Source organism: Monodelphis domestica, chromosome 2 (genome assembly GCF_027887165.1).
Source record: "Monodelphis domestica isolate mMonDom1 chromosome 2, mMonDom1.pri, whole genome shotgun sequence".
NCBI lineage: Eukaryota > Metazoa > Chordata > Mammalia > Didelphimorphia > Didelphidae > Monodelphis > Monodelphis domestica.
This window is the reverse complement of record NC_077228.1, coordinates 138,652,344-138,670,125: the sequence shown is the minus strand read 5'-3', so window position 1 is coordinate 138,670,125 and position 17,782 is coordinate 138,652,344. Positions and strand designations below refer to the sequence as shown.

General features: G+C 31.4%; 1 protein-coding gene across 20 annotated transcripts in view; it reads left to right on the top strand.

Annotated features, from left to right (window-relative positions):
• The window catches only part of CDC42BPA (CDC42 binding protein kinase alpha), a 414,118-nt gene that overhangs the window by 337,336 nt on the left and 59,000 nt on the right, over positions 1-17,782 (top strand). For 8 of the 20 annotated variants that reach the window (XM_056816030.1, XM_016430206.2, XM_056816027.1 and 5 more), the window contains 3 exons: positions 1,525-1,563; positions 13,249-13,368; positions 15,609-15,689. In XM_056816030.1, coding sequence (XP_056672008.1) covers positions 1,525-1,563; positions 13,249-13,368; positions 15,609-15,689 — 240 coding nt within the window. The remainder of the gene's footprint in view (positions 1-1,524; positions 1,564-13,248; positions 13,369-15,608; positions 15,690-17,782) is intronic. The other 12 variants (XM_056816037.1, XM_056816031.1, XM_056816036.1 and 9 more) reach the window with 3 other exon arrangements.

Genomic DNA, 17,782 nt, shown 5'->3' with positions numbered 1-17,782 from the left:
AATTGCATATGAGGACAGAACGCTGTTTTCTATCATTTGTTTATATATATCATATGTTTATATAAAACCATATATTTTGTGGTTTACTGTAATTATCCCATCAGGGGAAAGTGTAATTTACCCTTTTCTATTGAACACATAAAAATAGATGTCTGGGATTCAGCCGCTTATGCATGAAGGCAGCAGATGCTTCGTGAAGATGAGCATCTTTATTGTAACTGATTCATTATCATTTTTAGTTCTAAGTAGTATCCTATTTAGACTTAGGTTATAATGTAGGTATCTAAGAAAATGTGAGATTATTTTCAAAGGTGTTGGAAATAGAAAAAGATTTCAGATTATTATAGTAATCTTTCTTTCAACTGGTTGTTAGCATGCATTTTAGGAAGAGCCATTTGGTTGTGGAACAGATTTCATTTCTTTATTTGAAAATATCTAGGATATATATAGATTGAATCTAAAAGTTTGGTCTCATTTACCTCTTGCCTTTTATCTGGGGATAAACAATAGAGTAAGCATGACAGAGTTGGGGAAAGGACCTCACTGGCAATCAGGAGACTTGGATGTTCTAATTTTGGCTTCCTATCAACTTATCACATAATTTTGTAAAATCACCTTTAATTTCTCTCTGTATGCCTTAGTTGAAGTCTTCATCTATGAAATGAAAAGATGGAAATAATCACTGCCTTACCCCCTCCTTTCTCTCCCTTTCCCCTCCAACCCCATGATTATTGTAAAAATCAACTAGAAAAACATATTGAGATAAGTTGAAACTGTAAAGGAAATGCTAGACTTTGTAAGAGCATATTAATGGATATTGGGGTGTCTATTACAAATTGGATAGTATTTCAAGAAATTGGTACAGTTGTTTATGAGTATCCAGTATGGAGAATATCCTTGAAATACTGGTATTGCTTAGTAATAATTATTTAGCTGTAGCACAAAGGTCAAAGAATCATCTGTGGAAAGGGTTAATTGGGCAGCCAAATTAAAACAATTAATTGTCCTTCTTTCAATGGGAATCAGTTTAACACTCAAATGGCTGTGTCTAAATCAATTAAGACTTTGTTCCTTCCACTCATCATCAACGTGCGGTTTGAAGAAGTTGTATGGTGTGTGCTGATATTTTATGGGTCTTCTTGTGTATATACATAGTCCAGTGTAGAACTTTGCTGTCTCCTACTAGCTTAGTCTGTCAAACTACTTGTTTTTTTGCAGTGTCTTTTCCACATGCTCATTTTCCCAGAAAATTGTCTGACAAACGTGTGGTTTTGTTCTGTCATAAAATGTGACTCTCTCTCTCTCTCTCTCTCTCTCTCTCTCTCTCTCTCTCTTTCTCTCTCTCTCTCTCTCTCTCTCACTCTAACTCTCAGTCTCTCTCTCTCTCTCACTCACTCTCTCTCTCCCTCTCTCTCTTTTTATATATTTGTAGGCATATATCATTTGCCTGGTAAGATAAGAATTTTTAAGGATAATTGTTTGTGAGAGTTTTTGTAACCTATTTTCCTCCTTTCTCTGTTGAAGCGCTCTCCATCCTGTATTCCAGCTAGCAAAGGCAGAAGTGTAAGAGATTGTTGTACTTTCTCCACTGCACCCTTTACTTCCCTCATTCCCTTCTTTTTTGCCTGTGGTTGCAGAACATTCTATGCTGCCTTTTTTGCAATGTTTTATTTACATTACTGCATGTTTTATGCTGCCCTTGCTGCTGCTGCTGCTACTACTACTACTACTACTGCTGTGCTTCATTTTATTTTATTGCTTTGAACTCAAAGCTTTAGGAATGTTCACATGATAGTGTTTCTTTGACCAAACTGCTAGGATAATAAAGGTTTTAATTTCATTTGAGATTAATGTAAAAGGAGAGTAGCACTAAAATTTTATTTCAAAATTAGGCAAATAAAAAAGTGTTCAATTAGCATAGTCAGATTTGTAAATGAACTTTAAAAATTTCCTAGAGATGCCCAAATTTAGAAAGCTTTCATAGAATATGATATATTTGTTCAAAAACATGTTTCTTGTCTTCTCTGTTAAACAGAATCATCAATAAGATTATATATTTTCTGAGGATAATATTAAAATGGTTTCACAAAATTTCACACATTTCCCTAGTGCACTAAATTTTGATAGAGATAAATGAAACAAAAGTTAGATTGTTGTATTTCAACAACAATTATTCACAAGCTTTACTGATATGTAAATAGTTACTTAAGAAAGTTACAACTTCACATTTGCTAGTATAAAAAAAAATCAATACTCTTTTGTAACTATATCAAGGGAATCTATTGACAAAATATTTCCAGATATCACTCAAGGTTTGGACTTAAAACTAGTCTCTGGTTGAACACACTGCACACCTGGACAAATCATATAAGCTTTGTGGGTCTCATCTGTAAAATTAGAAGGTTGATAAAGAATATTATCTCATAGTATAGTTAAGACTAGCATTTTGTTCTCGTTTTCATATTATACAATGGATCTTAAAACACTTTAAAAGGTATTCATGTTAGACCTAAGACTTTTGATTCCTAGTCTTTTGACCACTAGGTACAATATTCTAGTCACATTATGCTACTTCTAGGAAGAAAAAAAGATTAATAATATAAATACATTGTTCTCAAGTATAAAAGAATGGAAATTATTTTTAAGAAACAGATTAGATATAATTTTTATTTAATTTATTTCTAGTGTGATCACAAAACTAAACATTCAGGGAGTATTTATTTTATAGTTAATTTTACTATTTGTATTCCTACTAAGTAGTTCCTTCTATATTTGATCATCATGTGTTTGGAAACCTTAGTTATCAAGACCACAGCTATAAATCCAAAAGGAAAATAACTACCACAAATCCTATTTACTTTGCTGCCAAGGCATAACTTGAAGGAGCCCTTAGCCAAAACCAATTAACTTAGAAATGTAGTTTTCCTTTAAGAAAGATTTCTCATTGTTTATCTAGTTCTTCTTGGAAACCTAGAATACATCATTAACTATTAATAGTAGATTGGGAGGAGAATGGGTACATGGATAAGGCTATTGCTACAAACTATAGAAACGTAACAGCTGACAGAAAATACTGGCCAGTACTAGAAAATGGCCAAATTGATCAGTAGTTTGCTGTATTTAGTGTAGGGATACATCTGTTTGTATAGTACAATAATGACTGTTTATATTAATGACAAGTATCAAGAAATGGTTAAAGTACCTTAATACTGTGCTTAATACTATGAAAAAGTTTTAATTATGTGTACTTTATAGATGTTTTTAAATGGTTTAAATTTTAAACTTGAAGCTTTTGAGGGGAAAATCATTTATATAGATCCCTTCATTACTTGACCATCCCAAATAAATTCAGGTATTGTATTATAAGTCATGTCAGCTAGCATTTATTAAGCATCCTCCAAATGTACCTCCTCCAAAAAAGCCCCCCCCAAAAAAACAGTACCTGCTCTCAAGCAGTTCATAGTCTTAAGCGAGTGTTTATAATATTCTTTCTAATGTGATTTTATGCATCCTATTACTACAGCAACATTTAACTCTTTATTGCATTCTATTCATAACACATATTTGGGCTATAATTATTTTAATATATCCTGAAAGTATTGTTGTATTTTAAAACTGAATTCTTTTAAAATTAGGATGAATAAAGATATAAAATGCACAGATTTCCTTCTTGGCAATATGTTAACAAAAACCTTATAACACACTTTCAGAAAATTCATTCTAGCCTTTATCAGTCACTTATTTCATATGTGCTTTAAATGAGCAGAATTTCCAGTGAGCATTTATGAAGATTATCTGTCAGGAAACAGTGAATTTATAAAAAAGAACAATAATTCCGCCCACCATAGTCCTTGAGCCTCTTGTAATGTCTCTTTAAGTTCCACTCTTCTTTTAGACTTGACTTTACTTTGATTCTACCCTCAACCCCACTATAATATGATATAACAATATTTCTGACCCAGATCATTTCTGTTTATATTTGTTTCCTTTCTCTAAATCACCCTTGTAGTATTAAAGTTTTCAAAACATAAGATACTTCTCAGTTGAGAAACTAGTAAGGCAAGTCAATTTATATTCATTCTCCCTGATTTACTTCCTCACAAAAAAAAAAAAATCTCCATATAAATTAGATCATATTTTAAAGTTTGAACATTTACAATGAATTACATGATTTTGCTTTTTAATCATATAGAATTAATATTAGTAATTCTGTGTTCAATTTGTAATCACAAAGTTAAAGGAAAAGCCAAGTAACTTCTTTTAAGAATTTTAAGAATTTATCTTTTGAGTGTGTTCCTTCATATTTCCTTTAGATTGTGGGTAGAAGGAAAAGAGATGATTATTTTTGTTGCCTTAAAACATTCATAAATTAGAGTATATGTTAAAACAACTTTCTATTAAGAGAAACAAAAGTTATACTGATCTCACTGACAATTATTTATAACCTAAACTAATTTGTAACTTTGATTATTTAAGAAAGTTAGAACAGTATCAAAAAATATATTATTAAAAATAAATTCAGATATCACTGAAGCTTTGGGGTTAAAAATAGCTTCTGGCATTTTTGAGCTTTTTAAACATGATTAGTACTTTTCCAAAAAGTTTCAAAATTAAGGGTATAAAAAAATTGATGTATTGAAAAAAGGAGTTTTGTCTTAAATGGTTAATTTAAACACTTTGTAAACATAATATTTATTAAAAGTAATTGTAGCATATGAAAATAGATGGAAAAGCTTTATTTTTGTTAAAGGCAATGAGCATTGTGCAATAAAATCTATCAGAATACTGGTTTAAAAAATGCTTAAAATTAGGTTTCTACAAATAGAAAAAGCTACATATTCCAGATAAGCATTTTTGTTTATATGTATAATTTCTGAAAAAGTTAGTCTATATAATTTGAGGAATCCTTAATGTTGGTTATCTAAAAATCAGATAGTGATTTAAGTATTTTTAAATATTTTAAGTATATTAGTATTTTATTTATCTAATATTTTACAGTATGTTATTTATTATTATATTTATTAAGTATATTTAGTATTTTAAGTATATTTTATTGCTGTATTCTTAAATTCTGAGAATCAGTAAATGAAAACCCCTAATAAACAGGAAGAATTTGGTGAATTACTAAATGATTATTACTCAATGACAAAAACACAGTATAATCAGTTTTTTAATTGATTAAATTAACTTAATGAAATCCCACTGCAGCCTCCTCTAATGCCCTCAGTAACATAGTTACTGAGTTCTAAAAAGTAATGGTAGTAAGTCTTCATTTAGATATACTTCTTAAAAGATAGCTTTACTCAGGAAAAAAAAACATTATTTTGAATTTTAATTAAGATCTTTTTTTTTCTTGGTTTTGATTGATTAAGGCTTAGAAATATCAAAGGTATTATTAGTAGGTTAAAATTAATTTTCAGTATCTCTTTCCTTGAAGTCTCTTGCATTAATTAGTGGTAGTTTGCCATCTATAATCTCTTAATAATCTTTACATTTCTTCATCTTTTCCCTTTTTATCATTCCTTCACCATTAGAATCACTATTATCTTTATTATTTCTGAATACCACACTTATTAGCTCTTACTACATCATTGACTCAATTTATTAATTGTGGAAATGATTATACTATTTTTCCCATAGCATGTGGGACATATTTAAAATTAACATAAGTGGTAATAATGATATTTTCAAATAAAATTACTTTAGATTTTGTCTCATTCCCGTTTTATAGAACCTCTACTGGAAATGAAACAAAATCTAAAATAGTTTTGTCAGTGCCAATTACGTGAATATAAGTATAGAAAATAAAATAATTTTTTATTGCAAGTTTATTTCTGCAGTTATCTTTCACTCCAAATATGTATCTATCTAATGGTTTGGGTTTTGTTGGATTTTTTAGTCAATAGAGCAGTGTTTCAAAGTGTCTATATTCATTTTTCTGATTAATTCTACATTTTTCAAATTAATTCAAATTAATTAATTTCTTGATTTGACTTCATTATTTATCTTAACTAGCATAATAAGTGGAAATAGTCATACTTTGTACTTCCCTTTTATTCTTAGAAAATAACTATTTCCCCTTACAAAAAAGAAATTAAAATTAAGCTTGAACTTTGCTTGATCTGTATTGACTTTGCCTTATATAAAATTTTAAAACAGTATTTAGTCTTTAATATTACTATAATATAGTGTTGATGTAGTCATTTTAATAGTTTTGATGTTGTTACATTAGAAATTCATTTCATATCAAATATGAATCTATTGATTCTTTTGTCATTTTTATTGATCAAAAATAGTTGGTAGACAAATGTTTTCAAGAACATTTGTTTATACTCACAAAGCAGTAATATATATAGACCATGAAATTTTTATTTTTTAGCCTATAGGTCTTCAGAAAAGAGTTGCTGATTTATACTTTCATTAATTAAATTGCAATGCTTTCCCCCCCTTTCCCTAAGTTCTCACTCTCACAAAGACAGATTTTTAATGTATTGATTGCAGCAGAGGGACTACTTGAATAGCAAAGCTTAGAGTTGTAATATTTCACTTTCTTAGGCACCCTTTAAAAATTAGCTTCTATACTAGTGTTTTAATCTTAATTCTGCTACTTCATACCAATGTAGACTTGTACAAATCACTAACCTCTTTGGCCTTCAGTTCTTCTGTCAAATGAGAGGACCGATTTGCCCTCAAACCATTCCCACTCTAGTAATATGGTCCTATAATTCTGATGTTACTTCATACATTTATGAAAAGGGGGACATCTACCTCAAAATTACTGGCATTATTGAGGACATGGTTTTTTAGCTTGGATTAGCTATGCTTTTTACTTTTACCACTTTCATAAATTTTCCAATAGGATAAATGATTTATCCAGATTTACATACCTCTTATGTATAAGAAGAGAGACTTAAACCCAGGTGTTCCTGGTTTCCAAGCCAACTCTCTATCCAGGATGCTATGAGATTTTTTTTTTAATGTAAAAACCCTTTTATCCACTACATCACTTAGCTGCCTCAGTAATAACAACATTAACAATACTTACAGATTCTTCCTGACAGCGTTGTTGTAAATTTTAAATGAAATGTTGTAATGCATTTTGTAAATGTTAACATACTTACAGAAGTGACTACTATTCTTATGGCTACATGTTTTGCTAAAATCTTGTTATCCAGGATGTGCAAAAACTTTTGGGACTTTCTGTAATGTGCTCAGAACATTCCCCTAATTTTCTATTAAATGAAGTTTGTCTAACATTATTTTTCATTTGTGGAGACATGCTGGTTTTTGATAATCTATTCTTCCTCTTCTAAATGCTCTGAAACTATCTGTGTCCTAAGATTTTATTAATTTCAATCTCGTTGATATGTAGTTTTTGGAAAATTAGCACATATGTCCTTCCTGAACCCTACTGTACTTCTCCCACACTCCAGTATCTTTTAAAGATCACTGATAGTGGCTTACTGCAGAGGTAAAGGAGAGTTGACTCCTGAGTTCCATAAGCCACAGAAGAAGCTTATAAACTCATGCAGATTTTTTAAGGACAGAGAAGATATAAGAAAGGATAAGAAACCAAGGATAATTCGCTATTTTTTTGATTATCGTAAAATATAGCTCATTATGACCTAATGATGTGAACTCATAAAAGGAAGAAGGATACTTTCTTACTTTTTAGTAAGCATTTTTTATTTGTTCTTCACAGTCCAAGGATCATTCTTCTTGAAGGGGAAAACGGATGCAAAAGAAGAACTAAATTATTCTGCCTTTTTACCATCATCATTTATTTTCAATATACCATCTAACTAAGTAGCATTCCCGTCCTTTCTTTAATCCTCTTCTTCCAACGTAGCCAAGAAAACTTTTGGGTTGTCTTGTGCAGTGATTGCCAGCCTCAAACTACCTTTTCTAGTAATCCTTGCACTAGTATCACAGGAGTGAAAAACTCATTCTAACAATTCATCATTAGTTACTTTTAAACATCTATGTCAGTTTATGAGCTCCTCTTGTGTCACATTGGTTTCTGTAGTCAGCTCCCTTTTTTCTCTTCAATGAATTCATTTATGCTTATCTTTTCAGAATCTCATGCTTAAATTTCCTCTCTCTTTGGCCTTTCAAGCCAACTCAAGAATCATTTATTAAATGTCTTTTAGGAGCACTGTGTTGAGGACTGGGAATACAAAGAAAGGACCAAAAAAATCCCTTTTTCTCAAGAAAGTCTAATGGAGGTGACATGCCAAAAATCTCATACTAACAAGATACATCCAGTATAAATTAAGTATATTCACAGAGGGAAGTAACTAGAAGAATTAAAAAATAAATTATTTCATAAAGTAAGACTTTAATTGAAACTTGAGAGAGCCCAGGAGACAAAATTGAAGAGAAACAATATTCCAGACCTTTGAAAAAACACAGAATTTGGAGATAGAATGTCTTATGAGAGAAACAGTAAGGAAGCCAGCCACTGGAATGTATAGTACATGGGGGTGTAAGGTATAAGAAGAATGAAGGGCTTTAAAACTCAAACACAGGATTTTAGATTGATCCTGGAAGTAATAGTAAGCCATTGGAGTTGATTGAATAGGGAGATGACATGGTCAGACCTGTAATTTGTGAAAATTATTTTGACAGTTGAGGGGAAAATGGACTAGAATTGGGGAATCTAATGGAGGCAAGAGGAGCAATCAGAAAGCTATTATAATAGACCAGAAATGAAGTTATGAGGCCCTTTAGGTCCTAAATCATATAATAGTATTAAAATAGGAAGAAAAGTTATGATACTTGTGAAGGCAAGCTCCTATAATTTTTTAACAAAGTAAGATATCAAGCAGGCCCATTTACTAATCAGGATACTACAGAAAAATTCTAGTTCCCATATAGGAAGAATAATATCAAGGAAATTCTATATCACAATTGTCATCATACCTTCATGGTTGGTTGTGATGTTTTTACAGCTCATAATCTCTTTTTGTCTTTCTAATCAGGTAATTTGTTATAAATTCCCATCAAAATATTATTGAATTTATGATGCTATTCTACTGTATCCTTTTATGTTTTTAAAATATATACACTTCCACTGCCATATTCTATTCACAAGTCATATTCCCAACAAATTTTAGTGATATCTATAAGGTTTAATTTGCCTTTTAGTATCAAAGTCTCTTGTTAACTTTGGTTTTTAACCATGTTCTATGTATTTATATGTAGGTATCTGAGGCCATGTGTATTATTCCTTCTCTTCTTTTTGAATATTGGCTCTTGTGAATTCCTGAGTTTTCTGACTGATTCTTCCAATTTCTTTTCTCTTAGTTGCTGTGATATTTCTTAAAAAGAAATGAAATATATTCTCTATTCCTCCATTTTCAGCTTAATAATTATAAGAACTATAAAATTTATCATTCCCTCTCAGAATTTCAAAGGGTGCCTCAAAAGTGACCCACTCCAACCTATTCTTGGCTTTCAACAACACCCTCAACAAGTACTCACCCATTCTTTGTTTGAACACTACACAAGAGAGCAACCCATAACCATGAAAATCATCCCATTTCACTTTTGGATAGTTCTAGTTATAAGGAAGTTTTTCTTTAAGTCAGACTAAATTTACCTATCTGGCCCTTCCTCCTTTAGTTGTTTTGTTTTTTTAATGAGAACAAACAGAACAAGTCAAATTCCAATTCAACATGACAGTCCTTCAGATACATGTACATACATAACCATCATATTTCCTCCCCCCTCCCCATAAGACTTCTCTTTTATTTTAAAATATTTTTCCATAATTCCATAATTCATTTTCTCGCTCTTCATCCCTTCATCCTTCCTCCTTCCCAGAGCTGATAAGCAATTCCACTGGGTTATACATGTGTTATCACTTGATACCCATTTCCATATTATTCATTTTTGTAATAAAGTAATCTTTTAAAACCAAAACCCCAAGTCATATACCCGTATCATAAGTATACTCATTTGAAGTGATTAACCATGTTTTTCTTCTGCATTTCTGTTCCCACAGTTCTTTCTCTCGATGTGGATAGCATTCTTTCTAAGACTTATCTTTTAAAGACTAAACATTCTCCTTTCTTTCAATTGGTCTTTCTGCAGTGTGTATTTGAATGCCCTTCACCATCTTCAATTCGTTAATTTGATATACTCAATAGCTTATCAGTATCTTTCCTAAAATTTGGGGCCCAGAACCAAACTCAGTACTCTAGATGCCATTTGACCATGACAAAGACTATTGGAATTGTCACCTCCCTCTAAGCCCTAGATAACTATGCCTCTCTTAGCAGTGTAAGATTCCATAATGTTTCCATAATGCGATAGGCTGCCCTATCACATTGTAGACTCATTGAACTTTGAGTACCTCTAAAACCCCTTAATTTTTTCCTTATGTAATAACTGTCTAACCACATCTTACACTTGGGAAGTTGATATTTTTGAATGCAGATATAAAACATTACTACTACAAAACTGATTCTGATGAAATTTCTCTTTATTAGAGTTGGCCCATAATTCTATTTTCAGTCCATGTTTTCCAGCAAGAAAATCCCTTTAATAATTATAATGTATGGTCCAGAAAAAAAGCTGTTAATGTTTAGGATAGAATTCCAGTTCTTCATTTTTCTGAAAGCTGTTGGATAAATGAATTAAGAAGCATTTAGTAAGTGTACTGTGGATAAAAATAAGAAAGGGTTGCAATCTCTGCCTTCAAGGAGTTTACATTTCTAATAGGGTTAGATAGTGCCTTATAGGATGGTGATCAGGAAAGGGGTTTTAATTTGGGAATTAACTGGAGTGGTACAGTATTGATAATGATTATAGTTCTCAGAGCAAGGAATTAAAAGATTAAGGGATAAGTACATAGGCAAGAGGAGGAAAACCAGCCAAAATGAAAATGAAGATGAACACATGGTCCAAGGGAACTGAACCATAAGCTACATGGCTTGGTTCATCTCCTGCATGGTCTATAGAATTCCATTTGAAAGCTAGCATCAACAACAGAAATAAAAAATGATTGGGTCAAAGAAGTATGATTCCCAAAAGTTTAGCTACTTCCAGGCTTGGTCTCTTGAGGTTCAATTTAGAAGAATGTAGAAGCAGTGGTTTAATATTATTCATTATATTGAATTGAATATACTCATCATAAAGCATTTAGTTAGGGAATGATAAAATTTGTTTTCAGAACTGGGAAGTTGAATGGCTTCCAAATTCATTAATTTAAACAGACTTTGGTTAAGCAGTTGTTATATGAATTGCACTGTACTAGTTCATGCGAAAAATATTGAGGAAAAAAAAATATGGTTTGTGTCTTTAAAAAGTTTCATTGTGGGGGCAGCTAGGGAGCTCAGTGGATTGAGAGCCAGACCTAAAGACAAGAAGTCCTAGGTTCAAATCTGGTCTCAGACACTTCCTAACTGTATGACCCTGAGCAAGTCACTTAACCCCCATTGCCTAGCCCTTACCACTCAGTATTGATTCTAAGGTGGATGGTAAGGTTTAAAAAAATTTTTTTTCTTTGTAATTGGGAAAACAAGACATATGTAAGTAATAACTGGATAATTTAAACAGATTTAAAACATAGCTAATTAACAAGCCAAGAGAAGTTAATGTAAATTGACATTAGGAATGTATTGTTACAGAAGATGATTATCAGATATTTTAAAGGATGTGATATTACTTACATTGGTGAAAAAGAGATAAAACAGCAGTAAGAAGACCCACCTACCACATAGTACAAAATAATATAAGTGGAGAAAAAGGGAAAGTCTGGAGAATGATCAGGAAGCAGAGGGGGAAGATAATTTCTAAAGGAGCTCCATGTTTTCTATTAAGGAATTAATCCAGTAAGTGATAAGAAGACATTGTAGCTTCTTAAACAAATCTTCATATTTCAGTATTTAAACAACTAGTGATTTATTTGCATTGTTTTTCTTTTCTCTGACATGAATGGTAGTTCTTGAATAGTTTATTAGGTTTTTATAATTGTCAGAACCAAAAAAGTCATCACTTGGGACTTATCCGATACTCTTTATTACTCTTTATCTAATACTCTTTGAAATTTGCTAGGCTAGTCTTTTGATAATATATGTGCATCATGATTAGGCTGTACTCCAAGCCTTTTCCATTTGGGATAGGAAGATCACCTCTACATCATGATGAGATATCAGAGTAGAGCTTTAGTAAAGGTCTTCAAAGGTCCTCATAATTTGGCCTAATTATTTTGAATTATTGTAACTTTCTAGGATGTTAACCATACCATACTTCAATAGAAATAATCAAAATAATTTCAAAGCTCATATTTAAATTATTCACACTATTGAGTGTCCTTGTGTAGATAAATCAAGGTTATACTTTCCACACAACAATGTGTACCAGTACTCAAAAAAAGATTCTAGATATAAATTGAGTTATATGGTCAGGGTTGCTTTCAGCCAAAGACAGCCCAAGGCATGAATTGAACAAGTTTACAAATCTTAAGTAAACCTTTTGCTTTAGACTTCATTAAGCACATTTACTGAATTTATCACTCAATCCTGCATCATTTAATTTTCATTCTTTTAGATTCTAGATAATGGGCTTTTATCATTATAAGAGACTAGCCCAAAATTTGTCTTTTATTTTGAAAACATGTAATTTGGGGGGCTTAAGTTTATTACTGATAAATTGAAAAAAATAACTAAACCATAAATGTCATAATATTAATTTAAGGTTTTATACAGTGAACTTTAACCCAAAGCATTCTTATCAATTGTTAATGTTCCTAAATTTGCATCTTTTGCTACCAGTGGCAACAGTTCTGCTACTACAAAATGAAAACAATTCGAACCATGAGAAATAAAGATGTTTGTTGTGTTTCTATCAGTTCTGTTTAAGATGTAGTACAGTATTCAACTTTTAGTGCATTTTAAATTGCATATTCTGCATTTGTTCATGAACTGAATTCCTTTAGATGCTAGCAAAAATTCTGTGTGTGATATCCCCATAGACCATGCAGTAGCAATGCTGAAACTAAGAAATCAGTGGTACTAGTTGGGGAAGGGTTACCTGCTCAACTGGTGTACTTCACATGCTTTTTTATTACAGACTTAAAGTTATGGTTATATATTCTGAAACATCCCTAATAAATATTAAAATTATAGTTTTGTTGTCATTTTTTGAGAAACACTATCATGATCATGACTTAATATTGCTAAGAGCAGTGAATTGTAAAAAGTGACTTCTTGGGTTTTTTTTTTCCTTGACTTGTTTTCCTAGATTGATTCAGTTGAGAACTTTACGTTGTCTAACCCTCCTTCACGGGATGAGGAGGTCAAGTCTCACCTCCAGTCAAGGTCCAGGTCTCCTTCCACAGCTAGTGACATTGAACCAATTGAGGTACCTCTCTGGAGCTATTCTGCTCCCTGACCTTTAACTTGTGACCAGAAACAGTAAATCAATCCCATTGCCAAAAAGAGTTAAATTTATCTGCTTATCTTACCTATGCTTTATAACATAACAGAGACATTTACACTACTATTGTGTAATATAATTTACTATAATATAATTTACTAGTAGTATAGATAGTTGAGAAAAATAAAATAAGATAATTGTCCCTGAAGACAAACACTCCCAAATCAGCTAATTTTTTTAACTGTCTTAACCATGACTAGCAATATTATATGTGAGAGGATAAAAAATTGAGGAAATAATTAAGTAGGAACATTGGACTATCAGATACCAGTGCTATCATTGTCATATAATTCTTACACTTCTGTTTTATTTTTAAATTTTTAAGTCAAATCCAATCGCGTATATAATCAAATGTCTTTTAAAATGCAATTTCAAATCATTCATAGCTATAAAGTACTCAATTCTGAATAAATCACTCAACCAGCATGAATCTGTTTTTTGCCCCCTTGTTCTAGTAATGCAGAAAACACAGCTGTGGTAGTACATAATGTGACCAGAAGATTTCATTCAGCCAACCAATTGACTCTCCTCAGTTAAAATAAGTTCTTCAATAAGTTTTGTTTTTTTTTTAAAGCACGTTACACCTTTGTCCATGTCACTGAAACTGAAAGATGCATATATCACTTGCTTAACTTAATCCTCTCCTGTCGTCTCTTATTAATTCAAGCTGAATTTTATTCTGTATTTCCAGGGTTGGGTTTAGAGTGAGGACAGAGAGTAAATTTGGGAAGCTATTAAATATATATTGTAGCCCTATTACATAACTTTATTAAGATTTTGTGAAACAATTCAGTGTCTCCATTATTTGGGATTTTTTCACTAATGTTTTACTTATAACTATAATAAATGTAGTGTCCCATATTAAGCTTTTTATATGTTAAATTCTGATCTAGGTTCAGAATGTTTCCCCAAAGAATTTCTAAGTGAAACCAGTTGAATCTAAATTGAAACTGAATTCAGAATAGAAAGTGCTAAATAAGCTTGAAGAGAGCCACAATTACATTTTTTTTTAGCCTACAAATACGCCCAACAATTACAATGGCAGAAAAAAATGTAATTTTTTTCCCTCATAAATTTAATATGTCAAGCTAGCCTGAACCTCTTATAATCATTACCAATTTCCCTCTATTAGCTTCCTTGTAACCTTGCACCGTCCAACTCAGAGGCCCTGTCTCAAAATCTTTTGACTTCCATGTCTGCCATTTAATAATCAGCCTATATTTCAAACACTCTGTTTCCCTGCCTCCAAGTAGCATACAAGAACATCATTAGCTCCTTCTCTTTAAAGAGATTCCTTACCCCACAACTAACAAACAAGTCTTGTGTTTTCTATAACTAAATTATGAAGAGGTATAGGTGATAACTAACTCTTATAATCTTAAAGACCCAATAATATATTGATCTAACTCCTCTGCTTGTTACAAACTTTTCCATTACTAAATTAATTCCTATACCAAATGTCAACTAATTATTTCTCATTCCAGTAAGTTTTTAGCTTCTATTTATCTTTATACACATTGCTAAACCTATGGAAATCGTTGTTTATATGTAAGCCTAATATTTACATGCCTCAGTTTAGAACAGGAATGCTTAACTTTTTTTGTGCCCTGGACCCCTTTGGCATTTCATCTGGTGAAGCCTATGGATTCCTTCTAAGAATCATAATTTTAAAGGCATAGGATTACAAAGGAAATCATATTAAAGTAGTTATTAAAATATTTTTAAGTTCATTAGTTCTAGGTTAATGAGGATCTTTGATTTAGAGGCTTATTAATGAAATGTCAGTTAATTGCTTTAGATATGTATCTGTTAAGTTTTTTTAAATTATTAATGCATTAATATAGCAAGTACAAACCAAAACTAAAAGTTACTTATCTTCCAGACTACATTAGATGGCATTTAAGTTTTATTTTGTGGCTTTTCTTTTGCAAGTAGTTTTTTCTTGTATTTCTAGATTTAAGCAAGTTTTGCTTAGTGAACAAATTTATTTTTGTAAATATATTTTATTAATTGAAGCAATACTCGGTTTTCATCATACTAACTAGTGTGAAGTTTGCCTTGCCTGAAGTTTTTTAGCTTTGTTTACTTTGGTTTAATTTATTGATGTTTGAAATGGTTGCACTATCTCAGGATATTTATATACTTTTTATTTCTCTTGAATTCAGATTACAGACCACCCTCCACGTTCAGCTCACACACCAACAATGAGATCTGCATATATTGGTTCTGGCATCTCTGCGCCAAAGGTTGTCTTTTCATAAATTTTTTGTTTTCCTAAAAGTGGGAACAGATTTCTTCTAATTTGTACAGTTACTATGATTTTTGCTTCTGGTCTCCCTACAGTTCTGCATAATAATACTCATAACAGACCTGTTCAGACTATTCTTTTGAAGCAAAACAGTTTACACACATATTCAAAAGTTGTAGGAAAGAATGAATTAGGAGTTCCTGGTTTTCTTTAAATCATTGTTTTAAAGTGCCTTAGATCGCCACATGTTATCATAGAGAATGATGCTGGTTTTAGAATGCTTGAGCCTATCTTAATAAACACTGGTAGCGGTAAGAGGATTTACTTTTCACTGAAAAGCTGTGGTAGATTATTCTTTTTTTCATTTTATTCAGTATGGCTTTGGTTTTCTCCTTAATATAAGGGAAAGAGGGGGGCCTTGGCATTTCAAATGCCTATAAAGAAATTCTGTAATATTTTCAAAGGGAATAGATTAAAAATGAAAATCCCATAAAGTATATATATTTTATTAGGAGTAGAATCATGATTACAAGTTTTAAAGTTCTTTAAGAGGGAACAAGGAGTGATTCCTTACCCTCAAATGTTCTACTGAATATTTTTAGCTTTACTCTAATTTTCTTTAAACCCAAGAGTAGCTGGAATAGAAAAAGGATTCTTCTTTCAGACCTTCTTCTTGAATTTGGAAAACTGCTTCTCATTAGTACTAATGTGCTGTGTAATCTCCAAACCTAAATTATCCTAGTTTTAATATCTTCTACTATCATCATTTAATGAAGCTACTGAACAGTAGATGAGTTAGCCTATTTTAATTTTTTGGTTCCTATTCACTATTTGGCAGAAGTATAATAGATCAATTTTATGTCCAAAAGGAAGGAAATAAGGAACTTGAATAATTAGTATAAATTTTTCTATAGCACCCACTTTAAATATGTATCAAAATTAGACAAGTTATGTCTATAGAATATAAAATTGTATATTAGGTAGTATAATTGATAACAATCAAAATCTTTCATTGTGTCATATCATCTACTATTAGGCTCAATAAAATGAATGGAGAAGGAGAAGCCAAGTGACCTATTAGATTGATAGCCAGGCCTAGAGATTGGGAGGTCCTGGTTTCAAATTTGATCTCTGACACTTCCTAACTATGTATCTTTGGGCTTGATCTCATTGCCTAGCCCTCACTCCTCTTCTGCCTTGGAACCATAGTATTGATTCTAAGACAGGAGGTAAGGGTGTGTTTATTTTTTAAAATGAATAGAGGAATGTGCCTTTTCCTGCAACATTAATAATTATATAAATGCATTATTCAGGTAGTCATTTGTCTCTTAAGTGGATTTTGCCAAAATATTCTGGATTTCCCATCCCCCACCCATCCATAGCATTCTGAATTTGAGATCTACTTAAGTAGACCTAAAAACATTGCAATTTCTTGGGCCCTTTGCAGAATTATTGTAATTTAATCCTATTAACATTCTTTTACCCCTTTTTTTCAAAGACACATTGCCTCTCATTCACAGAAGTGAAAATAAATAAAACTTTGGACAGATTAATTGATCCTTTTTAAGTTTTAAAGCTTCTGATACATTTATAAATTCACTTTAAACCTGCATAGAAAATTTTTAGACAGTTGAAGGAGTCTAATTTTAAGCAAGTTTTTTAACTTAATAAATTGCAAATAATTATAATATATCTGATATGAAAGATAAAAATTAAATATTTTAATGTGATATTAACCAGACAATATTTAAAATTATATTATTGATATAATTATCATTTTCACTTTTTTATCTTAAAAGCATGACATAGCCTGATGTCCTTTCCACTAATTCTTTGGAACAACAAATTAAAAACTCATTTCAAACTTTGGCCCAGTTATTGATTTAGAAAGGGCACCAAGCTGAAAGTCAAGAAAAAATAAATTATAGTCTCTGCACTATCACTTTATCACTGAGTTTCTCCCCTCTCTCTTTTCGACTTCCTTCTTTCTAAAATGAGCAACTTGGCCAGGTAGGCTTAAGGATGTCTTTAGTTCCATCATCTGCAATTTTCAATATGAACAGTGAATGATAAAAGGCTAGTGCCTGTCAT